The 27,787-nt window shown below is 37.9% G+C and overlaps 1 protein-coding gene across 4 annotated transcripts in view; it reads right to left on the minus strand.

Annotated features, from left to right (window-relative positions):
* Nucleotides 1-27,787, minus strand: part of TMEFF2 (transmembrane protein with EGF like and two follistatin like domains 2) — a 229,275-nt gene that overhangs the window by 94,361 nt on the left and 107,127 nt on the right. For all 4 annotated transcript variants that reach the window (XM_053215471.1, XM_027054368.2, XM_027054361.2 and 1 more), the window contains exon 5: nt 5,374-5,470. In XM_053215471.1, coding sequence (XP_053071446.1) covers nt 5,374-5,470 — 97 coding nt within the window. The remainder of the gene's footprint in view (nt 1-5,373; nt 5,471-27,787) is intronic.

The following is a 27,787-nucleotide window of genomic DNA, read 5'->3' on the forward strand; positions in this document are numbered from 1 at the left end:
CATCCACGGCCATTGTCCTGCTTCAAATATTCATGATTCTCCACAGTCCAAAATGCATTAAAGGTGGGAATGATGCCAACAACACACAGTCATCCTAGTGACAAGGAGCCTTCTCAGATCAAAGAAGCAAGATGTTAAGGACTTCAAACTAAACTGTCTTTGTAAGAGACATTCACAAAAGCAACGTCAAAGCCCACACCCTGTCTCAGTTATGGAACGCCAATGACATAAGAAAAACAGAGATGCTCATTCAGTTTCTCTGAGCTCATTTTACTGCAACTACTTTGCTTTTTCCCTTTCTTCCCATTGCAGTCAAACTCAAGGATGCTATACAGTAAAACTGGAACACATTATCAATGCTTTCAAAGACAAAATGAATGACTACTGAGGAATTAATAGAATTTTAGTCAATAAGATTTTGCCAGTGGAGCCTGAGTAGCATGTAGAGTGGGATACAAAAGCAAAGTTAAAATGGAAATAGGAGCTAGAAAGCATACACACGAAGCAAATACACATAATTTAAGTTGCCCCTTTATATCATTTGTCACGAGCCACATCTGCTTTTACACCTGTGCTCCCTTCCTTGATCTATGCTGACACCCTGAAAATGTTAGGCAGGCAGCCAATTTCTTACCCAGTCATTCCTATGATCAGACTCAGCTATCAACTTGCTTTTTTCTTATATTAAATCAAGTATCAACCCCGGGGCTCTGAACTACTTCTGACTGACAGGACCAACAGAAAGTTCTAGGCTAATTACTTCTTAGGAATAGTTCCCAGTGCAAAGAGAGTTACCATTGACCTACTTTGGACTTACAGAAATAATTTATCAGGTAAGATAATTAAGGGAATATAAACCTGTTTCTAAAACGAACGAAGTATCAGAAGTATTTGTTGAAATTATAAGTTGGTATTCCCAGTGCTATCAGATTGGCTTTATTACTCTGCAATGAGTCAATTTTCTTATGTTTGACTTATTTATAAGCTATTCTTTTTCTTTATAAATTATATTTGGCAGGAGGCATTTGAGAGTCTCTTTGATGTATAAACATATTAGTTTTGACTTTTTTCAGTCTGGATATTAAGAGAAACAATCTTTTAAGCCCTTCTTTCCTTCCCCTCTTAACCCCTTCCCTATAAGCAAATTTACACATCCCTTTGCACAGGTGTTCCATTTGTTTGAAGTCCATCCTAAATAAAGGGATGCCCCGATATGAGAGTGGATAGATCTGTGGTGTGGACCACTTCCCAGGTGGACTTTTAATTCTCTCTTTTGGAAGCTTAATTGTTTCCTACACTATAGGAAAATTACTGTAACTGAAGAATCTTCTGTAGCAATGGTGGTTCTCTGCTATTGAGAAAATCTTTGGGTCTCTAGAGTCTTGATGTTGTCCATAAGAAGAAGGAAAAGGCAAGAGAAAAACCTTGAAATGAAATCATAGAATGTACATGAGGGGTTTATATGAGCTTATAAACCATCTGTTTTTCTCAAAGGCATTAAAATGTAATGTCTTTAGTATCACGGTTTATCAGTGCCATTCTCTAATTATTATTAGTTCTCTTCCTCTATTTTCCTTACCCCTCTACCATTCATTCATTCGTTCGTTTATTTATCTTCTCCATGTCCAGCGTGACTTGTTTTTGTTTTTTTAATTTTTTAACGTTTATTTATTTTTGGGAGACAGAGAGACAGAGTGTAAGCAGGGGAGGGGCAGAGAGAGAGAGAGAAAGAGATACAGAATCTGAAGCAGGCTCCAGGCTCTGAGCTGTTAGCACAGAGCCCGATGCGGGGCTTGAACCCACAAAGTGGGGGATCATGAGCTGGGCTGAAGTTGGACACTTAACAGACTGAGCCACCCAGGCGCCCCCAGCATGACTTGTTTAACTCCAAAACTCATCTGTGAAAAGATCAAGTGATTGTGATTGATTGTAACTGACCAACCGGCTTTTTAATTCTAACAAAGATATGTCCTCATTTGGCAAGTACCTAAGCATTTTTGGATAACTAGACTTAGTTTCTGTGATGAAATATAAAATATTAATTTCTTAGGCCAGGGTTAAAGAAAGACCAGGAATTAATTTCTCATCTTTGTTCCCATATCACAAATACAGTAATAATTATTCACATCTTGTTAATTACTTCATAACGCAGGATTGAGGAAATTTGCATGTATAAAACGGTGGGTTTAGTTAGTATCAAAGGCAAAAATAAAATTGAACACTGAGTTGTACTCCTTGTTGCCACACAGCATATGCAATACGTTATGTTTGCGAGAGGACCTGGCCGTGGTTTCATCTAAAATCAACAGCACATCAAAACTCCTCTGCTTCAGTTGACCAGTACGAGTCAGATCACTCCCCAACTGCCTTCTGTTGTACTTTATAGCCTCTTTCCTTCCATGCCTATTTAACTTCATTTATCGCTTTATTCTTGCGTCCTTCAGCTGTTCCCAATCTGCCCTTCATGGTCATAACTAAATACAAAATGTTAACATACAAAGGTATTTATGTAAATGAAAATCAATACGCTTATCACTTTCAGCACCATTCCTTCTTGCTTACATTGGACATTTTAAGTACATTTTATTTAAATGCTAACAACTTTTCATTCTTGCCTGGGAAGTATAATGATCTTCTTGGCTCCCTGCCCCCTCCATCCCTCTAATCTTCACAGCTATAGCCACTTAGCCCCATCTGGAGGTTCAGCTTTATTCCGCATTTTGGAACTAATCTTGTCTCTAGGCTGGGGGCGTACAACATGTCCTAGCCAAAAGCTAACTGATTCAGCATCCAGTCAGCCTTGCTGCTGATTTCATTCTGACCTTGTAATTTATTTCTGAGATCTAGACGCTCGTCTCAGCCCCTTGTAACCAAGGCTTGGCTTTCTACACCAGTTCCAGCAAGTGGGTATCTATCCAGTCTTGCCCGGATCTGTCTCTCTTTTCCTGATTGATAACCAGTTCTGCTTTGTCCTTCTTGTTCCCTTTGTATAACTGGGTTTCTTTTTCTTAGCTCCAGTTGCATGGCTGGGACCTATGACCTCCTGTTGAATTTTTCGGATGCCACCAGCCCTGTGTGTATCTGCTCATTCCACCTGCCCTCATACCATAGATTGGAACTTTTGCTAGAATACCAGGAGTGACACTGCTTGCCTGGACATTTTCCCACTGCCTGCTGCAGGCATCTCCCTTGTCACCAGCTTGAATCCTGCAGGTCTTGAGTCACTACATCTAAGCTGCCTGCAATCTGGCTATTTTCTTATTGCAGACATGGCAGGAAAGAAATATTATTTTAATTGCATCTTTGGCTGAATTGTTAGGCTAACACCCTCTAGTTACTTTCACCTCACCTCTTCATTGTGGACTGCCACTTAAATGCTTCAAAACTCAGTTTCCTCTTTGTAAAGTGAAAGGATGTTGGAATTTACCCCTAGGGTTAAAGATAAGCAACAAGAAAAAGTATACAGATGGATCAAACCCATAGTGAGCAACCAGTAGCTTTTAGCGGCTATTCATATCGTTTCTTAAATCTTTGCATCTGCAAAGGAAACTATGTTACCTAAAGATGACCACTGAAGAGACGAGAAACCAGGGGAATGGAAATGCTAAGAAAAAATTAGGAACCCGTGTGAATTTTTTTTAAGTAAAATAATTGACAGCAAGATAATTAACAGCTTTAAAAATGATGTTGAACTACAGATGCAGTCACCAGGAAACATTAAAAATGTAATGTTTAAAGGATGTCTTTCCTATCAGTGTGTTTCAATATATATAATGGCTATGACTATATAGAGTCCAAAAGCATTGAGAGAGCAAAATGATTCTTTGAGTCAGTCATTTATTTTAAAGCAGTGTTTCATAGTCATTTGGGGGAGTTTTAGATAAGTAAAAATTTAAGCCCTACTTCTCTGAAATTCTGATTTATTAGTTTTGGGGTGGAACAAAAGAATTAGTGTGTCTAAAAAGTTTCCAGAGTAACTGTGATGATCAGCCAGGTTTGGGAACGATAAATTCATTAGCCATTAAGATGCCCAAAATGCTCTTAAGAAATTACACATTTATTTCCCTCAAGGCGGTCAAACCAGTACATAAGCTCTCACCTGGCTGCTAGCTGCCCATTGGTGAGAATGTTTGGCAGGTATGGAAAACTCTACTGCTGTCTGCATTTATTAGTGGGTGGCTAATTCACCGGGCTACAGAGTCTACCTGTAAGTACCTGATTAGTTTACCCTAAGAACTCCAGTTTGCTCTGTTGGAATCCACCACTTAATCCTCATTCAAAAAAACTGTAAATATTTTAAGTGCAGGCTGTTTCACTCTTGCCAAAATTATCTTGCCTTCAGTTTTTTTCTTCTTGTTCTTTGGATGAGTGGCTCCCTCCACCCACAAAAGTTTGATCCAAAGTATTGTTGTTTGCCTCCAGCTCTACTGAGATATAGTTGCCATATAACATTGTATAAATTTAAGATGCGCACGTGTTTGATATGCTTATATATTGCAATATGATTACCACCATACTGTTAGTAACGCCTCCATCACGTGACACAACCACCATTTCTTTTTTTTGCGATAAGAACATTTAAGATTTACTCTCTTTGCCACCTTGATCGAAATGATTGTTAACTCCTCTAGACAAACACAGTCTGCACAATGAAGACAACAAAGGGCACTTGGCTGTTTTCCTGAAAGGTATGTGTATAAGTGAGGGGGGAACCCTGCCTCTTTCCACTATCACACCACAAAGACCTCACGCTGAACTTTGGGTTGCTCCCTTTGGGGATGATTTAGGCAGGACTAATACATGTGGATGCCCCAGAGGACTAACATTTTGGGACTCATTCAAAATAATAAATATTGTTCATTATTTGTTCAACATGTTTCCAGAAGGAGTCGAGTATTGTTTGGATGAAGGGAGAAGTTGATCCTAGAGAGAAGCCCAGAAATCATTCTTTGCTTTACTGCCTTCTTAATTTGGCTATGGGTGCGCATATGCAGAACCCTTCAATTCTCTGCAATTACTCAGATCCACCATCTTAGAAAGCAGATTAGCAACCATCCATTGTTTATTGACCATGGTTCCTAAGAAACGTCCTGATAAGTATGATTTTTCTATCCATCTTTTAACATTGACAGTATTTGGGGGTCTAAAAGGTATCTTAGCGTATCGTATCAAGTAACGAACGTTCTTAACAGCTGCCTGGCTAGTCCAGCTCTTAATTCAGCCTCAGAAATTCCTTGCTGTTATTATAGCCCTTAATTTCCCCCTTAGGAACTGGATTGGAAAACGTGCTGAAAATGTCTTTTAGGAAATGGTCGAGGGAATAAAAAGAAATTATTGTCATGATTTGTTTAAAGAATAAAAAGAACGCGTTACCAGACATCCTCAGCGTCTTCATCACATTCTGCACCAAACTGGCAGATATCACAGGTGGAAGTCTCCTTTTGACTGGTTTCTCCTGAGCCTTCATGAACTGGAGAGCAGAAAAAAGGAAACAAAAAGAATTCCCATAAGTATGCTTACTACCCACACTCGAAGACTATTTTATCAAGGCTACTTTTCCAAAAGACCAGTTTGCTTTTTGGGCCTTCAAAGAATGTCTTATTCACCTCTTTTCTTCCCTAAATTTAGGGGAAACTCTAGCAATAATATGCAGCCATTGCTATGTAATAAACACTTGAGGTTCTTACAAACAAAATGAAACAACAAACAAGAGGTTTAGTGGATTTGTCAAAAAGACTTGGTTAATAAGTAGACCATATGAGTTATTAATTAAAAGGGATTTAGATTGTTACTTGCCTAGAGGAAATATCTCGTGTTTACTTTACAAACAATACTTTGCTTTTTCTCTTTCCTAAATTATAAATCTTTTTCATTCAAAGACTTTTATACATAATTAAAAACATTTAAAAGGGCAGTCTTGACTTATTAGATATGTCTTCTCTCTTTTTTTTTTTTTGCAAAATGCGTAGTACTTATAAGGAAAGTTTGTAGAAAAAAGCTTTGAGCTGGTTTATACAGTAATTTCTTGAATCTTATATAAATATTGCACAGAGCCCATCACAGTGATTTCCTCCAGGAGGATTATGAACATATATTTCATTTAAAAAATACATATTCTCATTGATGAAAATTATTCATATTGGTCTTTTTTTCTCCCATAAATTACAAGTATAAAATATGCAATATATAACTTAATTACAAAATTAACTTTTCAAAATCAGGACACAGTCATGTAAGTTGGACTCAAATATTTTGACTCCAAGGAATGAAAATCTGAGCAACACTTTTGAGATGATGGATTACTATTTATCCAATTAAAAAAATATACAGTTGAAAGTAAAAATAGTTTTGGTTATAGATGACAAATTGCAATAACCTAACTACTTTATTCTGTGGACAGATCATATACTTAAAAAAAAAAAAACAGACGTAAATCAAGAGGATCTTTCTGTTTTAAACATTTTTGTTTTTATTTTATTTTTGAGAGAGATGGAGACAATGCAAGTTGGGCAGAGGCAGAGAGAGAAGAGAGAGAATCCCAAGCAGGCCCTGCACTGGCAGCACAGAGCCAGACGTGGGACTCCAACCCACGAAGGTGTGAGATCATGACCTGAGCTGAAACCAAGAGTTGGGCGCTTAACTGACCGAACCACCCGGCGCCCCATAAATCAAGAGGATCTTTAAAAGTGCACTTCTGGGGTGCCTGGGTGGCTCAGTCGGTTAAGCGGCTGACTTCAGCTCAGGTCACGATCTCGCAGTCCCTGAGTTCGAGCCCCGCCTCAGGCTCTGGGCTGATGGCTCAGAGCCTGGAGCCTGCTTCCGATTCTGTGTCTCCCTCTCTCTCTGCCCCTCCCCCGTTCATGCTCTGTCTCTCTCTGTCTCAAAAATAAATAAAGGTTAAAAAAAATTTAAAAAAAATAAATAAAAGTGCACTTCTGCAAAACGTTAACTATTTTCAATAGAAAAAGAAACTAAGCAATTAAGTATGGAAATTTCTCCAATCTTTATGGACCCTAATAAGATCACATTGTCTTTAACAAAGACAGAATGGATTAAGAAGCACATGGAAACTAACAAATCCAATCCTACTTATTTTGTTTTAATATGATATTTTCCTCATTTATTCTCTAATAGCAAGAGAGTTTTTAACATTTACAAAAGCAGAGGACTTTATTCCTCGCTTTTCTTTAATTTACTGCTGTGCACGTAAGTGATTTGATTTACCAAAAAAAAAAAAAAAAAAAAAAAAAAAGACAGGAAGATATCTGAAAGAGTTCACTGTTTTATAGTTTTTTTCAGGAAAGGTAGAAATATTTAGTTTTTCCAAAACAACTTTTCTTCCCCCTCTGTTTTTGATGGTTTGCACTCACATTTCAAAAGAATTATGAATTAAAGAGACAAGTTCAATTACAAAAGTATGGAGGGTATAGTTTTAAATTTGGAAGACTTGAGAAAAGGTATTCCTCCCCAGAAAGAAGAAGGAATTTTAGACTTTGATAGAATAGACAGCAGTTATTATCCACTCTATTACTTTAATACAGTGGACCATGGGGATAAGAAGGAAGCTGTGGTCTCTCCTCAGGAGAGAACGAACAGCTGCGGCCTCTTTATTACTTTCTTATTATTAATGCAACACAGAAGCTGCTAATGGGAGAGAGCCTTTTAGTGTTAGCAAGATTAGCAGCTTCCAGACTAAAACGTCCCACCACTCAGGAAACATACGAACGCAACGGGAAGGTCCTTAATGAGCAGTTACGGCCACTTAGGGGCAGCTCCGTTTTCTTTGGCAGTAGAGATCCGAGGTTACGGATCTACTGGAAGTAATCTAGGGGATGAGTTGTGCTAACTCAGCAGAACCACTACTAATATTTCTACTCGAAGTCATGTTTCATTTCTATAAACGGACGGTTATTGGTAGAATGAAGATGTCTGCAAATTCTCCCATACGGATGAAGCGGCCAATTCAGAAGTAGCAGTGGCAATGCCTCCATCAATAAATATTCAGGGAATAAAGTGATTGTATTTGAAGTCATCCACAATGAAAACTAAAGTAACATCGCTCCATATTACCTGAAGCATAGGCTTGCACCTTTGTAATAAATTGGTACGTGGTTTTCATTGAAGCAAGCAGACGAGTGGTTATTAAATAGGGTGGGGCTCAGAAGCTCTGGTAGATTTTGTTCATTTATTTTAGTTTTTGGCATAACTGCCTAGGATATCCTTGTAGACACTGGAGTTGTAGCCTTGATGCCTGGATACGTATATTCTAAAAAACGGACTATCGCTGCCTAATAATCTCTGTCCTAAGCAAGAAGACTTTGTCCCGAGCATTCTCTCTTTGCGTTGTTGAGCACAGGACTTGTGACGCATTAAAGTCCACAGGGAGCATCCGGAGGTTTGATTAAAATGCAGGTTCTGATTCAGTAGGTGCGAGGTTATGCTTTTCTTACAAGCCCCCACAGGCCGATGCTCTGGGTCCACAGACCACATTCTGGGTACCAAGGGTAGCACTGTGTTTTTCAACCCACAATCCATAATTTATTAGCGGGTAGTGAAAAGGTAGTGGGTCACTTACCAGAGTTTTTGTAAACATGAGAGAGAATATACCAGAATAGAAAACACTGAGTGCATCTCGTTTAGCAAGTATAGGTTTTATTTTACAACACTGTTTTAGTTATCCGTATGTACATCTACACAGAGCTGCAATATAAATTTCATTTCTTACTAAAGGTCACAGTCATAAAAGCCTGAAAACCACTGATTTAGCACACGGTAGATGCTCAGTAAATGTGTATCGAATTGGACTATTTCTTCTTCCCGTTCTTTCTACGTTGTCAGAAATGAGAAGGGTCAGTGCTTCATCATTTGCATTCGTCCACTGATTACATGGGAGTAAAAGTCATTTATTCTAAAGTATTAGTTCAACTATGCATTTGCATTTTAATCCTTTTATTTTGTGAGGTAAAATCATTATTTCCCTGTATTCTGTAGAAACTTAGATTTCAGCAACTGACTGAGGGAAATGTGAGGGGTGAAGGAGGCAGTGCTCCTACAAGCATATTTTATCAATTGTGGAGCCCTGTAGTTAGCCCTGTTTTCATCCCTGGAGATTCTGAATTGGGGGATTATAAGAGATAATCAAATCACTTCTCTCTCAACTCTCCTTGCCCCTGGTGGTTTCATCTGGAGATTACCAAAGTTCGTTTATCACCACCTTGTTCTGGCCCAACACAGGTCTTCACATTGGATGCGCCTGCTGGGCCATATTCTCTTCCTGATTCACTGTAGTGTCTCGTGAGTCTCTTGCTAGCCTAACCTGTGTTATGCCATGTCTGAAAACATCACGAAATAATAATGTTCAAACAGTTATTCAATGTCACTTATTTTGTCAAAAATTGCACTAACATTTATATTCATTGAAATGCTCAGATCTTAAGTGTATCTTTCAATCAGTTTTGGGGAATGCCCATCAAGACAAGGAACAACTCTATCATCCCAGAAGGTTCCTTTGTGCCCCCTTCCCAGCCATCATCCTACCTCCACTCTGTCTCTATATAAGGCAGATCAGTGATCTGATTTCTGTCACCGCAGAAATCTGTTTTAACTATTCTAGAAAATCACATCAAGGGAATCACACAGTACTTAATTATTGTGCTCACCTTTGTCACTCAGCATCATAGTTTTTGAGGTTAATTCAGGTAGCAATGTGTATCAGCAGTTTATTTCTCTTTATTGCTTGGTATTCAGTTAAATGAATATATCCAAATGTACCATTTTCTTGTTGCAAAACATGGTTGTTTTCAGTCACTAGCTGGAAACAATAACTGAGTATTTATTAATCAAGTTGGTAAAAGACTTTTTGCACATGTTAGTTTTTACATCTCTTGGACAACTGGGTGTCAAATACAAATTATTCTTGTTTCTCTTTTTTATTCTCAAGTTGCAGGAATCTTGAATATATTTAGGTTTCAATTTTTGTCAGATGTGAACGCTGTCAGAAGTCGTGAGGTAGAGGCTGAGGTTCTTTGTTTTTCCCCTATGGACAGGGTTTTTTCCTCTTGACCTGTGGATGTAGTGAAATATGCTGATTGATCTTCATGTTAAGCCAACCTCCCATTGTTGGGATAAGTCCAGCTTAATCCTTTTATATAATGCTGGATTTCATTTCACGATATTTTGTTCAATTTTTAAAAATCTGTGTTCATAGGATATACTGGCAGTGATTTTCTTCCCTTATATTGTTCTTGTTTGGTCTTAGTATCAGGAATAAAACTGTCTCATGATATGAATTGAAAGTGTTCCCACTTTCTCTATTTTAAGAAAGTTTGTGTATGACGATACTATCATTTGACTTCAGTATACAAGGCTATTTACATTTTCTATTTATTGATTTCTGCCCTTATGCTTATTATTTCCTTTCTGCCATACAGTCAGGGTTTACTTTAGTATTTTTCTTTTCTTTTTTAAAATATTTATTTATTTTGAGAGAGAGAGAGAGAGAGAGAGAGAGAGAGAGAGAGAGAATCCCAAGCAAGCTCTACACTGTCAGTGCAGAGCCCAATGCAGGGCTCAATCCCATGAATCCTGAGATCATGACCTGGGCAGAAACCAAGAGCCAAACATTCCACCGACTGAGCCACTCAGACACCCCTATTGTATTTCTAGTTTCTCAAAATGGAAGCTTGATTTTCTACCTTTCATATTTCCTAAGATAGTCATTTAAATCTATAAATTTCCTTCTAAAGACTGTTTTAGCTGCATCCCATGAATATGGATATATTGTGTTTTCATGTATTTATGTTCAAAATACATATTGTAATATCCTTTGGGTTTTTTCCCCTCGGGTCCATGGATTATTTTAGTAAGTGTGTTTTTAACCTCAAACTATTTGAGGCTTTTCCAGGCTATCTTATTTTTATTCATCTTTAATAATTCTATCATGGATGAAGAACATATTCTGTTTAATTTAAATTCTTTGAAATTACTGAAACTTGTTTTATGGCTCAGAACATGATCTATCTTTTTGAATATTCCATATGCATCTTAGAAGGTGTAACTTCTTTTGAGGAGTAGTTTTCTATAAATGTTAATGAGCTTAAGTTGATGGTTCATATTATTCGAAGCATCCATAACTATACTAAGCTTTTGTTTAATTGTTCTATCTTTTCCTGAGAAAGGTATTTAAAATCTCTATCAGTGACAGTAAAATTATTTTTAGCACTCTTTTGCTGTGTTATTTTCTTTTGTCCTGTATTTGGAAGCTTTGATATTGGGTGTGTAAACATTTAACAGTCTTATGTCTTTTTAAATAAGTGACCCTTCTACTGTTATGAAGTGCCCCCTTTTAATCTCTGGTAACACTATTCATCTTGAAAACAACTTTGTTCTGAAATGTATATATTCATAGCAGCTTTTGTTTGCTTACTGTTTCTATTTACTTACACCCAACATGTCTGTTACATGTTTAAAGGGTGTTTCTTGAAAACAACATACAGTTGGATCTTTCTTTTTTACCCAGGCCGAATATGTCTGCATTTAATCAGGGCATTTCATGAATTTACTTTAATGCAATAATCAAGATGTTTGGTTTTAAGTCCATCAACTTGCTACTTGATTCATAGTTGGCCTATCCTTTTGGGTTCCTCTGTTGTCTTTTCTATCTTATTGTTTTCTTTCATTTAGGTGAATCAAATATTCCATCTTGTTCATTTTATCTTATCTCTTCTAATTTTTTTGGTTACACTTTTTATGTTATTATTTTGGCGGTTGCTTTAAGAATTATAAAGTGCGTTAAATAAAAAAAAACAAGCAAACTCGATTTCTGTATCATCTAAAATTCTGTATACTAGAATTTGGGAAGAGTACTTAAAGATCTACAGGAATAGTATATTTCTAATAAAATTGGATCTGCCTTCCCCAAAAAAACAACAAAAGAATTACAGTATGCCTCTTTATTACTTCACGAACAATTTAAGAACTTTATGGCAATATATTTTTAATTACCGTAGTTTACATTTTGCATATTTATTGTCATGTATCACACTTCTGCCTTTTTAAAATTAGTTTTACTTTACACAGCTGCCCTACTTGCTTTTGTTAATTTCAAAGGCAAAGGCCAGAGATTTCTGTACTAACGAAGACTCCCGCCTGTCATTGTTAAATGACCGACTTGTGACACATTTGCTCTAACTTTTCAAACTTATCTATAGTCTCACATTCACCATGAAAAACATTATTGACATATGACATTTATAGTAGATTGTTTTATTTTTCCCATTATGTTTCTACACTTTCCAATAAAAGGACTGTATAATTCCTTTCTACATCCATATTTCCATTGAGTTCCATGGTGCCACTATTGTTCTTGTGACTTGCTTTTGCCACTGAAATGTGGATGGAAATGAGAAGCTATATAAAAGCCATTATGTGACTTTCTACTTTCCTGCTCTTTTCCTTTGCATGAAAAAGGCATATTCCAGAATAAGAGTGGTTACTTTATTTTTAAAATTTTTTTTGATGTTTATTTATTTTTGTGAGAGAGAGGGAGACACAGAGTGTGAGCAGAGGAGGAGCAGAGAGGGAGGGAGACCCAGAATCCAAAGCAGGCTCTAGGCTCTGAGCTGTCAGCACAGATCCCGACGCGGGGCTCGAACTCACGAACCATGAGATCATGACCTGAGCCGATGTCAGATGCCCAACCGACTGAGCCACCCAGGCGCCCAGGAATGGTTCCTTTAACCAATCCAAGAATGAGATGATATTCAGAGCACAGCCACAGTTAGCTGCACTCATGAGAGCAAGAATTATACCACTGATGTTATAAGCCTCTGAGATTTTTTTTTTAATTTACTTTGAGAGAAAGAGAGAGGGAGCACATGCATGTGAGTGGGGAGGGACAGAGAAAGAGAGAGAGGGAGGGAGAGAATCCCAAGTAGACTCCACACTGTCAGCACAGAGCCCCACACAGGGCCCAAACTCACAAACCACGATGTCATGACCTGAGCCGAAATCAAGAGTCAGACGCTTAAACAACTGAGCCGCCCAAGTGCCCCAAGCCTCTGAGATTTTGAAGTCATTTGCAACTCGACATTTACCCAGTGACAGATGACTAATAAAATATCAATGAATGTTACCAGTTAATGCTAAGGAAATGTATTTTCACACTTGTTTTCCACACCTCAGATTTCGGTCGCATTACTTACCTACACAACCCTAGATCTACTTTTAATTTTCTGCAACTCTGCCTTCAAACTTTTTGCTATCTATTTTCTACAGCAACACATATTCTCCAATAGTTAAGGTGTGTTTCTTTTTAACATTTTTATTTTTTCACAGCCTAGCAGAACCTATCCCAGTCTGTGGATGGTTCCCATCGCCTTCATCATGTAGCTCACCAGTAGATCTCCTTGACATATATACGGTGTCCCATTTAAATCAAGCATAGCATAAACGTTAAACATAGTACAAGCATGTATGAATAGAAGCCTCCGCATGCGCCAAGCCTGAAATGAAACAGGCAATCCCTAGCACATCACTGTGTCCACAAAAAGAATGAGACTTCTGAGCTTAAACGTGACCCACATGTATTGGTTCTAAACTCGTTTACATTACTCTACAGTTGAAAAAAAATTCCATACATTTTATGTAGGCCTTAATCTGAATGTTTGCTAAATCTAAAATGCCTTCTTCTTTTTCCATTTTATGGTTGCTATCAATCAGGTATTCAATGTTGCTGCTGTTGTTGTGTCTTTCCTAGGTAGGTCGACTGACAAAGTAATTCTTGGCAGACTTAACTTCTTCCACTTTGTTTACACAGAAAAAAGATTTAAATCAGTGATACCATTCAATATAACTGTTGTTACTAAAATTACTTTGATTACTAAATTATGAACAGCAATGTTTCACTTTGAATTACTTCCAGAAGTTATTATTTCATTTTCACTGAAAGGCTGACCTTTGAGTTTACCTTCCAATGAAGGAAAATTCCACTTAAACAATGGGAAGTTTTTATTTTATTTTTTATTTAAAAATTTTTTTTTAATGTTTATTTATTTTTGAGACAGAGAGAGACAGAGCATGAACGGGGGAGGGTCAGAGAAAGAGGGAGACACAGAATCCGAAACAGGCTCCAGGCTCTGAGCCGTCAGCCCAGAGCCCGACGCGGGGCTCGAACTCACAGACCGTGAGATCGTGACCTGAGCCAAAGTCGGACGCTTAACCGACTGAGCCACCCAGGCGCCCCCCAACAATGGGAAGTTTTTAAATCAGAACTCTTCTTTAATTGGAACGACTTGTCTATTTTGCCTTTTGTATGCCAGTTTTACCTCTCACATGCCTTTCCCATGTAAGTGGAATTTAAACGATGGCAGCTGCTGACAGTTCTTAGAGGCTCAGATAATTCTAAGCCTTGGTCATGTTCTGTTGCATTTCCCAACATTTCCCTAGAAACCCCAATATGACTTTAAAGAAAAATAAGAATAAGAAATATTTTCCTTTCATTCATATTATAATGCAAGGATATTTGTTATATGAAAAATAATTATACCATTACATCATATTACTGAAATTCTGAAGCAAGAGAAGTAGCATTTTGCCGTGCTGTTTACAAAACTAACCCAGATTCATCGTGTATATGTATTGGCTCCACCAGGCAATAAGATGTTTCTGATTTTAGGGAGGAAATCCATTATCTTTGCTTCAGTTTAATTAAAAGAGGTACAGTTCCACCGACAATTTTTAATTTTTAAGTGATTTAAGTGCCAAAAACTAGAGGAAGGCTACAATTACACTTACACATAGTGATCTAAAATTCTAAAAACCACTTGAAAGTCTAAGACCTAAGTTCACGACTGAGCAAATGTAATTTTATATTAAACACTCAAAAGAAGAGATCATTACAGAAAATTTAATTTTTCATAATTAAACTAGTTTGCTAGAGCTTGACAAAGTTCCTTTAGAAATCACATGTAATTTATCTTCTGCACAACTAAAAATAATTTAAGAGATGAATACGATGCTACTATGTTGATGCACAATTCAACTGCCATCACTGAAGTCTGCCTGATTTCATTCAGTCCTATCGAGCTAGAACCAAAGGTACTCAGTCGATTAAAAAAAAAGAAGCGACAGAGAAATGAAATGAGGAAAGAAGAAATGAGAGAAGGAAGGAAGGATGGAAAAAATAAAATAAGAAAGGAAAAATGCTTACTTTGTTTGGCATCATGCATACCAGAATTCATGAAAGCAAGTTACTATGTCAGACTTCAGGCAACTCTATCATATCAATCATGTGATAATTACAAACAAAAATACTCTTCTTATCCTCAGTATCATGAATTTGAATCATTTTACACAAATTCATATAAATAATTTAAATGTTTTTCTTATTAAATGCCTGAACGATGAGACATTTATTTTTTTATTGGTGAATTCTGAACATTGGCTTGGGTTAAATGAGTTGCTGTAGAGCACGGTGAATACCAAATCCTCACGAGAGGAGACAGAAAAGATTAGGAGGCGGAAACAGTAAATGTGAGGGACAGCTGAGTACAGAGTTGCTGATGAGGACAACACGGAATGAGGCATTCGTTGGATAAGGATGTATAGTCAGGAAAAGGGTTTTTATGGAAGCATGGCGTTGAGGTATCACCGTATTCTGACAAGCATGAGGGAGTGGAGAGGAACAAGTGTATGCGGAGAGAAAGAGGACGATCAGGGAAGCAGTGTCCTTGAGAAGGGCTGGGTTTAGACGCAGGTGTAGTGGTTGGTCTCAGAGGTAGGGACACGTCTTCCACTCCAGGAGGGATGGCAGATTATGTGGGTGCAGACGTATGGAGGCGGTGACACTGGAAAGGGAAAGATGAAACAGGTCTCCTCTGGGTGTCTTTATTACCTCTATCGTATCTCTACTTAAGAGAAAGGCCATCGGTTGGCAGGACGTGGTAAGAAAGGAAAAGAGGTGAAATACTGTAGGAGAGTGAATGTGAATGAAGACAGAAGGCTTTCTAAGTCTTTCTGCTACTAATTTGTTGCTTCCCAACTTGGTGCTTAATTCTCCTAATTAGCAAATCTCTGATGAATAAAGATATATCTTTATTAGCTTGCACTTCTGTATGTATTTAGTACATGACATTTGGTGTTGAGAACTTAAAGGCATTTTGTGATGTTGAAAGTTTCCTTTGAATCATCAGATAACGACTAAATTGGCAACGGAGTTAACTCGAACCTACTTAATGTTTGTTTTGCTAAAGGGGCTTCACAATCTGGTAACAATTTACATGCCATGTTTATCTCCTAAATATTTTCCCATTCCGTCTTGTCACCGCTGAACTAGTTCCGACCTGCATCATGCTTTGCCTAAACTTCTAGCTACCTGACCTCTGTACTTGCAAACTTGCCTCTCTTAAATATATCTCCCATGTATCTCATTGAAATGCAAATCTGATCACGCCATTTAAAATAGAAAATGACATGAAGTAATCTAAAGGCAACTGGATGACATACAAAATTCAGGCCTTGGGCCGGGAGGGTTGGATTTGCATTGCCTAGATTCTCTCTTGATCCCCCCGATTTCTCATGTGAAAAATGAGAAGCCTGCCTCGCTTAGTTTCCAGGCGGTGGTGAAGATTAAATGGAAGGATGTGTGAAAGTGTTTTGCACCCTCTTATGTGCTCTGCCACCCTAAGGTGTGAGCATTAAGAAAGTATTAAAGGTGAAATAAAGTCATTATCTTATTCCAGGCGACAAGGTTCTTTGAAGGATGTCTAAGGCTGAGTGTCACAAACGTGAATTTTTGGCCCTTGTAAGTGGCCTTGGACTGATACTGAAGTAGGAGTCTTTGTGGGAGCAGGGAAATAAGAATCCCAAACAACATAACAAAATGGAGAAAGAAAAATACTGAGCAACTTACAGAGGACGTCTTGCACCACAATATCCCATTTAGTGTCTTATGTGAAGGAGGGAAACGGACTGAGGAAGGTGCAAGTGAGAAGTGGATGGAAAGTCCCTGATAGATACTCTCAGAAATTGTCCAAAGCTCCAAGCCTTTTTGTTCTAGTGTACGGGATCTCAGAACAAAGAAAGCACCAAAGTGACATTTTCTTTCTCTTTTTTATTGATGGAGGTAAGAATTCATTCAATAAGGCTTTATCTCCACCCCCCACCCCCACTTGCCTGCTATGGGCTTTGGCTTTCACGAAAAGCCCAAAAACCATATTCTGTCTGGTTTTGACTCCCAGCTCCAAGTGAGACTTAAAACTGAAATTTATAAAGATCAAGGCTTGTTTGAATATATAACATATTGATATAAATAGGCCAGTGAAATAAAAGAGCAGCAGTAATAATGAAGCCAATTTTAAGAGGTCACAGCATTTCATAAAACTGGTAGTTAAAGCAATAATTTTTCTGAAGTGCCTGTGATATTTTCCAGCCTAGTTTTGCTATCTCAAGTCCAGTCTTTAATTCTGGGAATCACAAACACTAAAATAATAGGAAAATGTCAGGGCTGGAATTCGGTGTTTGTGGTAAGTTTGTGATCAGATCGGTCTGGTGCTCGAGCTAGGAACATATCTTCCTCCACCCCCACTTGTTCCATACTGAGAGTACCTGTTTCATTTCTATAATTTCCCTACTGCCTACTGGCTCTAATTGGTGGAGTTCGGTTACTATTGTGTTTTCCTTTTCTAGTTTACAGCTGTCTCTCAAGCTCGGGGTTCAAATCGGTAACATATTGCCTACTCCCTAGTACTCTTGAAGACCTCTCTTGTGAAATACATTTTGGAATCAGCCCTACTTGCAACCAAGTAAGGCAGGCCCTGCTGTCTTCTGTTTCACTCCCTCCCAGAAGAAGTGCTTGCACATACACTATTTCAAGTCAACATAAACAAAAGAAGACAAGAAAAAAATGTACTTCAAAAGTGTAAGGATAGAAAGGGCAGGATTACCCAATTTGAGGTGTGAAAGAAGACAGGAACGTCTTCCACAAAATGGAAACAAAGAAAACACAAAACAAAACAAAACCCACAAAATTGTCTAAGAAAGCTAGAATGCTGGAGTAGCTTGGAAATTGACTTCTGGCTAATCAATATGTCTACTTACAGAACCATTAGCTCAGTCTGAATCTGCCAAGTGGAAAGAATGAATAATTGTGGGAAAGACGTCTAGATTTTTTAAAAATTGCTTGGATTTTAGAGAAAATTTTATTGCCATTAGATTGCCAAAGATATCCAGAGAGGAATGGAAAGTGGTAAAAAAATTTTAATATTAACAATGATCTATTGGGAATTCATAATGACACCAATTTTCTATACTTTAGATTTTTAAACTCGGACCACTTTCATTTATAGTTTCATCAAAATAAATGGTCCTTTTATTTTGAACACCTTATACCTGCATTGTAAGATAATTGGAAATAAATTAATTTCTCTGTTTTTATAGATTTAGGGAAAAAAATCTTCAGGTTTTAGGGAAAGTTGCCCTTTGTCTAAACCATGAAGATTTAGGTTTAATAGGGACTGTAGCTTATTGCTTCTGTTTAATGTTTGTCTTAATAATTACAGTATTGAAATACATCTATGCTAAAATTATCAGGCATAAAAATATGATTTAACTTTGTGAATAAATAAAAACACATTGATAAATACAATAGATGCAAGAAGAAAACATTTTAAAAGGCCAATACATTTGTATTATAACATTGTTATACTGATGGAATTAGTAGCAAACATTTTTTTTTTTTTTTACTCTTCTATTTTTGTAGAGCTTTACTGTTGTTCATCTAATTTAAGATTGTAGTTCAGTTTAGGGGTGCCTGGGTGGCTCAGTCGGTTAAATGTCCGACTCTTGATTTAGGCTCAGGTCATGATCTCATGTGGTTCATGGGGTCAAGCCCTACCTTACTGGCTCTGCACTGACAGTGAGGAGTCTGCTTGGGATTCCTTCTTTCCCTCTCTCTGTGCTCCTCCCCCACTCATAATCTCTCTCTCTCTCTCTCTCAAAACAAATAAATAAACTTCAAAAAAGTTTGTAATTTCAGTTTAGAAGTTAATGAGTTGTTTTTTTTAAAGTCAGTTTAGAAATCAAGGAAGTATTTCTAATGAGTATGAAATATTGGTCAATAAGCAAACTTGAATGATACATATTATATTTAAAAATATAAATGTTAAGTATAAATACAACTCTGTTTAAAGTTTCCCTATTTATTACCATTAGGATAAAAACCCACAGTCCTTACCATTGTATACCAAGGGATACAGGAGTGCTGATGCATATGGGCACATGTACCCCAATGTCTACAGCAGCACTTTCAACAATAACCAAATTATGGAAAGAGCCTAAATGTCCATCAACTGATGAATGGATAAAGAAGATGTGGTTTATATATACAATGGGATACTACTTGGCAATGAGAAAGAATGAAATCTGGTCGTTTGCAGCACCGTGGATGGAACTGGCGGGTATTATGCTAAGTGAAAGAAGTCAGGAAGAGAAAGGCAAATACCATATGTTTTCACTCATAGGTGGATCTTGGGAAACTTAACAGAAGACCATGGGGAGAGGAAGGGGGAAAAAGAATTACAGAGAGGGAGGGAGGCAAACTATAAGAGACTCTTAAATACTGAGAACTGCAGGCTGATGGGGTGAGGGAGAGGGGAAGTGGGTGATGGGCACTGGAAGAGGGCTCCTGTTGGGATGAGCACTGGGTGTTGCATGGAAACCAATTTGACAATAAATTATAGTTAAGAAAATAAAAAAAAAGTCATTTATGAATTACCACCAACCTATCACTCTGTCTTCATCTCTAGGCACCCAGCATGCTCCTAATGGTATAGCTCCTCATGGTTGCCTGGGTGGGATTCACACGTGCAGTTTCTACTGTTTAATGGCCAATTCTGACTCTAACTTGCAGACTCTGGTGTAGCCCCACACTGTTCAGGAAAGATGCCCTCACTTTCCGCCCTTGTCCTTTATTCCCAGGATGTGTAGAGCTCTTGGTGTGTGTCCCCAACACATTCTCTGTATGTAGCACTTTGAAGAAGTAGGGTTGATTCGCTGATTCTCCCAATGTCTTGTGAGTTCTTCAAGGTCAAGTCATATGCTTTATTTGCTCTTATATCTATTCCCAGCTCAGGGCTTGGGAGGTGATGGGAAATAGTGGTCAGAGAGGGGAATTACAGAATTTGAGGTCTTTGTGTTGTAGCAGTTAGCAGGTAATGAGAAGATAGGACCACATTTCCAGGCAGCTGAAATGAGGTCGAGGAGTCTGAGGAATTATGGGGGCCAGTATTGAGAAGAAATAGAAGAGAGACTCTGTGGTAGTTACATGTTGTGCATAAAATGTCTGGGCACAGGGCGAGATTACCTTTCCCTGGATATTAAATAGGCCCTGGAACTAGTTCTGGCCAATGAGTTGTTGAATGGAAGTGATAGCTGGTTGAAGATCTTCCCTTTTATTGAAGAATGCCTGAGAGGGGCAGGAATGGAGGCCAAATTAGAAGGCTATGGCACGGTGATAGTAAACAATAGAAGATGGGCACATAATTTGGAGAGAGAATGGACCAGATCTGGCGATTGATTAGGTGAAGGTATGATGTCAACATTCAAGAGACCTATTCCATCTGCCCAGGTCCCTGAGTGATTGCAATGCTGCCCTCACCTAGCACCTTACCCAGTCACTCTGTAGTAAATGTGTGGTGAGAATAAAAAAATAATAATAATAAATAAATAAACAAACCTGGGTTCTTTTAAGAGATGTTTGTTTCTACTGAATACCCTTGCATAACCTAGCATAACTTGATTATGTCGGAACATGCGGCTGAGAAGCATGAATGCAATCTGTTCCATTGCGCTGATTTCACCAACTCCCAGGTACCTAACTGATGGTTACCCTGGAACAGAGCATACAAAAGTGAGCAAGCACTGATTCATTGAGGAAAAAGGCAGTGATGTGGGGTTCAGCAGCTTATACCTAAAGTATGGGAAAGAGTAGTATCAGCAAATAGCATGGGTTTTGAATAAGACGCAGTTTAATGAGTTTAATGAGTGACGATATCAGCTTTCCTTGATGACGGTTTGAAGATGATGATACGAAGCCAGAAATATATGGCTTCTTCCTAGCCTTACATGGAAAGGTAGAGAAGGAAATAAGGTTTGGAGGAAGATTATGCTATCACTGGGGAGAATACAAGGGAATCATCAAAACATTTAGGATAATTTAACCTTACTTTTTTCACTAGAGCTAATATTGATAATAGCTACCAAGAAACCAAAAAACAAAAAACCACACACCCAGAACATACTAAGTTCTTGTATCCTTAAATAGGCCCAATTTTATTTTCACAGAGCATAAAGGAAAGATTTCCTAACAATTATTGGTATTTTAAAAGCTATGTTCACATGCATGCTTTTAATGCCTTAATGCCCTTTGACACAAAGGTCAGATTGTGGCTGATCTGGGGTATCCCCCAATGGAAAACATTTTTTTCCTATCTCAAAACACTTTCTGCTTCCTGCTCAAATTCGTACCCACAAAACATTCTGTACTGTTGCTTTCATTTTCCCCCAATGCTGCTTAGATTTCTTCATGCATATTCGTATTTTTAGATCAGATAAAATGAATAGAAGTTTCTTTCCCTGAAAAAATATGTAGTGTGATTCAAAGAAAATGTTAATTAAATGAAATGCTTACAGTCTTGTGAAATATTGATATGTAGCAACTAATTTTGTCTCTGTACTCAATTGCTTTTTCTTTGTATATCTGAAGCACCGTTCTTCTGGAGTTTTGTAGCTGTACAAGCACGGTTATTGACAGCATTTTTAAATGGAAGAGAAGGGGGATAGAAAAGGGATTTCAATGCACTAAACACCATCTCTTTCAAGATATGCCTAAATATGAGGTAGTACTCAGGGACTAATCAGGTCTTTACTGCGTTATATTCATTTTCTAAGAAAAACCACCTCCATATATAAATACTTTCCACCAACACAAATCAAATGCAAATATCAAAATGAAGGGGACAATTCCTGTGTTGTAAAATCCATGTCAGAAACATGGGCTGTCTTTCATGACAACAGTTTCATACCTCCTCTGCTCCCACGCTGCCTGACAAGCAGGTCACAGAGAAAGGTGACAAAACACACAAAGGATTGCCTAAAAAGGGATTTCAGAAAAACATGTACTTGAGCTTTACGCCTAAGAGGGTCAGATGGCTGAGGCAGTGATTTGTTTATGTATAGATGAGCTAGTGCATAGGGATGGAAAAATATTCAGGTGAAGAATTTCTAAATGGGGAAGGTATCTTTTAAAGACAGCTTCTATTACATAGCAGCGATACCTGGCAGAGTCACAGGGCAAGGTGACTGCACTATAAACAATGAAGTCTTCTTAGTGAAAACTGATGCATATTGAGAGAGATCTGTGTGTGGGATACAACAGCCAAGAGTGTCACTTTTACAGTATACGTTTTTAAAAGCAGGTTTCACATCAGCTTCAATGCAACTGGGAAGGATTGCAACTTTTTTTTTAAGACAAATTACTTAGATTTGACTACTATTAAAAAGCGCAAGACTCTATACGACAAACAGCCATGTTAGATTAGAAACACAATTTCAGTAAAATTAAGAAGCCAGTTGTTGCATTCTTGGTGCATAGAAATGTACATTAACAAAAAATGACTAGTTTGTTTAGTGCATCTGTTAAATGATACAATATCCATATCTATGATTACTCCAGAGACCAAATTAAGAACATTCCTCATTTCTTGGTTTGTCTCTAAGGAGAACACAGGAAAACAAATGCTGATCAAAAGATTAATGGACTTCTCAATGTATAATACATTAACCACTCCTTCAACCTTTGGGAACCAAAAAAATAAAATAAACTAAAAACGAAGTGTTGTCTAGCAGATTCTTGGTAAATATTGTACTGTTTTCAGGTCCTTGTCAGGATGGATTTGATTAAGTCTGTGAATCTTTTCTGAATATTCCTATAGCAATCTAGACAGAAACACCATACATAAAAATGTTCTTTATTCCAGAACAGATGAAACTCCCAGGGTAAAAGATTTAGGTATCTCTGAAGGTTTCTTATCACCCGGCAGCATAACTCTCTGATGGTTCAGTGCCTGAAAGGGTTGTCTGAGATCACTCATCAAATAAATCAAATAGTTGGCTGACTAAAAGAGTGGGCGCCCATAGTACTCTCATGTCTTTGCTTTCAGACATCAAATCTTTCTTCTACGGAGCCAGCAGAGAAGTTAACATGTAACTTGGCACATCCAACCCTAAATATCAACCTGCTTTAAGTTGCAGCTAGTAGTTCTAAGAAGGTGTGACTGACCTGGGCAATGACTAGATTTTACTGTTAACATTTTAAACCACGAATTCCAAAACCTTGATATGTTGCAGAAAAGGTGGTGGTGAGAAGGCTGGAAATGTACTGAGTTTTGTCTCCAACTATCTTGAAGGAATCTTATTGAAACACAGAAAATCCACTTCAGTGGGGTGATCTTAAAATATTCTATAAACATTTATTGAATGATGATAAAATTATATTTGACGTAACCTTTTGGATAACAGTTGACTAAAAGCAGCATCTTGAATTACTACTGTAAAAATGAGTCTTTTAAAAACTAGAAATCAGATGCTATAGGATCATATTGTTCAGTATGGTAGCCAGTGGCCCCTTGTAGCTGTTTAAATGGATGTTAATTGAAACTAAATAAACATCCAGTTTTCTCAGTTGCACTAGCAATATTTCAGGAAATTAACAGCAATATGTAACTAGTGATTACCTCCATTGGCCAAGACAGATGCAGAACATTTCCCTCAACACAAAACGTTCTATTGGACAACACTGCTCTAGAAAGATGTAACTCTGAAACATCATAAAACTGTATTCGTGAATCAGTTTTCCCAATTCAGTAATTTTGTTTTAGAGCCTTTCAACCTATATAAGATAGGAGACGGTGTGACTGACATTTTTATCTTCCTATGAGGTGGAGATAGTATCTTACCATGATGCATACATGTATGGTATGACTGTGTATGCCACGTTAGATATATATCCGTTTGATTAATAAACACAATAGAAATTCTTAATTCATAAGCCCTTGTTTTCTGGGGATCCTGGGTGGCTTGGTCAGTTAAGGATCTGACTCCTAATTTTTGCTCGAGTCCTGATGTCACAGTTTGTGAGATCGAGCCCTGCATCGGGGTCTGTGCTGCCAGAGAGGAGCTCTGCTTGGGATTCTCTCCCTTTCTCTCTCTCTCTGCCCTTCCCCTGCTCGCATGCTCGCTCTCTCTCAAAATAAATAAGCTTAGAAAAACAAACTTTGTTCTCTTACTCTTCCTCAAGTGCTTAAAACACGGCTATCGTCTAATTCAGTCTCTAAACATCGTGGTGATGAGTATGACCATGACTGTGACATCAAGCTCAGAAGATTAGAACTGGCATGACAGAGTGAATGTGGTTTTAATAAATACGTTTTGTTCTTCTGTCCGAGGCTTTGGCTACCACACTTGCAATTATATTTATAGTTTGGGTTAGCATGCCTACCTCTTACACCAAGATTAATTATTGTGCCTGGACTACAGCGTCTATATATACACATTGCTTAGCACAGATCCTTGAAAAAATGTTTCCTTCTCATGGGGGCCGAATTCTTCCATATATAAACTCAGCCGTGTGAGTTTAAGCCAAGACAACATGGGAGCCTTGAGCAGTATATTACTTGTGATAGGGCAGGCTTGATTTTTGGTGGCTAAAAACTTCCTACAGAAGAATTCTCTTCCCAACTGGCATCAACAGGCTTTTCATTACTAGCAGTTTGAGGAGGGAGATTAAAGCAGAATGAAGGCATATAGAGATTTAATTCTGTGTGCACATCTAGAAGCAGTGATAAGCTGGGGATCTGGCATTACCTTGATATCTTAGAGATAAATGGGTAGCTGAATAAATAGAAGTCTTTGGTTTCTGCAGCTGTCACTAACATATTTCACCCTAATCGCAAAATACTTATTTTAAACACTAGAAAACACACCGAGGAAGCTAACCTCAGCGGGTGAAAGGGAGATTTTCAATCGCTAACTTTTCTAAATTAACTCAGTGTGAGAGATGCTAAGGATGTCATTTTATTCTTTATACTTCTAACTTCGTACTCTGTACGTGGGGGAGGAAAGAACTACCTCTCGGATTTCTTTGTGGGTAAGAAACACTTTATTTTGCTCTGTGCCCTACTATTCACACATTACTTGGCCCATGATAAGGCACTTAGGAAATATTTGCTGAATAAAAGAAAGAATAGGTTTTGGCTGAGACAAGAAAAAGAGTCATTTTTAAACTTAATATTTACAGGTATATATTTATAGTTATAATGTTTCCTTACTCAAATATGTGTGTGTGTATATATATGTGTGTGTGTGTGTGTATATATATATATATATACATATATATATGTATATATATATATACACACATATATTGCTTTCTTACACTTGAAAGACTAGTGTGTACCACTTTTACTCCCACCCTCCCTTCTTTCTACTTTTCCTCAATCCTTTTCCTCCTTCTTCAATTATCATTGAGAGTTTTAGATAATGAATCACGTCCTGGATCTTGGAAGTCTGCACCACAAAAATACCTTCTTCAAACGTTTATTTATTTACAAATATGATGACACTAAGACATTAAGATAAAACTGGATATTGAATTCTTAATTCACTGATACCACCCATATTAATTCATTCTGCCAACTCTCACTGAACACCTTCTATCTGGTAGTACTGGGGACAAAGTAGCGAGCTAACTAACGTTCCTGTCATCATGGCAATTAGAGGGTTGCGAGGAAATATTTTTAAACAGCTCTGAATAATTCAGGACTGTACACAGTTTGTTTTCAAAAGTCACCGAGTTCGGGGCGCCTGGGTGGCGCAGTCGGTTAAGCGTCCGACTTCAGCCAGGTCACGATCTCGCGGTCCGCGAGTTCGAGCCCCGCGTCGGGCTCTGGGCTGATGGCTCAGAACCTGGAGCCTGTTTCCGATTCTGTGTCTCCCTCTCTCTCTGCCCCTCTCCCATTCATGCTCTGTCTCTCTCTGTCCCAAAAATAAATAAACGTTGAAAAAAAAAATTAAAAAAAAAAAAGTCACCGAGTTCACGTACTTCTTGAGTCCCGTTCGCTCTCCCTACCTCACCACTACCATCTCATTAGGAAGCAATGGGAGAGTGAAACTGAAGGAGCCAGTTTTGAAGAACTATACATTGATATTGTGGACTCTGGGCTCTGGAGGGGCCCGCCACAGACGGTGAAGTGTCATGTGGGTGAGCAGGCAGCAGCCGGTGGGCCAAAAAACCTGCACAGAAAGGGCCTCAGCGTGTAGTCAGGGGAGGAGTAAGGATCAAACTCAAGGCTTAGCCTTCCGACCACATACCACCCCTTACAGTCCTCCAAAAAGGGCAATACAAGCTTCGGTTTGCCCATTTCCCTACCCGTTCGTTCTCAGAGAAATCTGGGTTCAGAAAACGATATCTAAATGATAATGTGTCATTGTACTGACGAGTAGGGTTACAGTGCTTGAGACTATCTGTCATAAGCAAGCAAGGCTATCTGACATAAGCAAGAAAGGCAGCTAGATGGCACATCAAAGACATTTCTTGACCAGAAAGTGGAAAATAGCAGTTGGGAGTTGTAGCAAATGTACTTAAGAATCTAGAGGAGCTTCTCGGGCATTTATTAGAAGCTAATTCAAACCCTTAGGGTTATGGAAGACTTTGTGAAAAGCACCTCTTCACGGACCAACTGTCAATTAGCAAAGGAGAGAATGCCTCAAGTGCTCCATTATGATGATGATGATCAAATAGACAGGCTTTGATTACTATAATAATGGTAGAATGATTTATAAAAAATCTTTGGTTTTCTATATGAAAAGAATTCATAACTGGTGATCATCTGTAAAACCTACTGTGGAAAACTACAAGTATAATTGCCCAGTGATGCCGATTTGTTTTTTTCTCTTTCAAACTTTTCAGGTGATCTAATATAATGAGAAATAATAATCATTAAGGTTTGATCATGCTAATCTAATTTTCTGGATGGCTTATTAACCTTCCAAGGATGTCTTTATTCTACTTCTTGATCATTAGATCAGGCAATAATTAGGGCAAGAATGAGGAAGGCCAATTATATAATGATATGTGAGAAGACAGAGAATGGTATCCTGGATATTTAGGCTTATGTTTCAAGTCTGGCTACATTCACTCACAAACACACACACACACACACACACACACACACACACCCACACCCACACATGCACACAAGCACAACTTGCTGATTTCTTATAAGAAAGAGATTTAACAAAACATATATTTTAAAATATAATTCAAATATTTTTTCCTAAACTAAATCAGAAAAATTCGCAATTTATCCTTGCTGGTTCTCTATACGTATATTACAAATTATGTGTGGTGACTTCAGGCATACGGCCTTCATTAGCTCTTTCTCAGTGTTTCAGCTGAATCTCACTTCATGCAAACTGACAATTATATTTTATGTAGTGTCAACTTATAAATAAAAAATTAATCGCAAACTTGACAACAAAGTTGCACCCTATAATCTCCTATATAAATTCTGGTCTAAAAGAGGAACAATATAAACACTGCTCAGAGTAGGTATGGTGCTACACTGCTCTCTCCTTGGTAGGTTTAACAGGGTTCATCCAGTGATTGAATCCATACTTCTTCGTATTCTATTTCTACTAAGTGTGTGTGTGTGTGTGTGTGTGTGTGTGTGTG

Source organism: Acinonyx jubatus, chromosome C1, assembly GCF_027475565.1.
Source record: "Acinonyx jubatus isolate Ajub_Pintada_27869175 chromosome C1, VMU_Ajub_asm_v1.0, whole genome shotgun sequence".
NCBI classification, from domain to species: Eukaryota; Metazoa; Chordata; class Mammalia; order Carnivora; family Felidae; genus Acinonyx; species Acinonyx jubatus.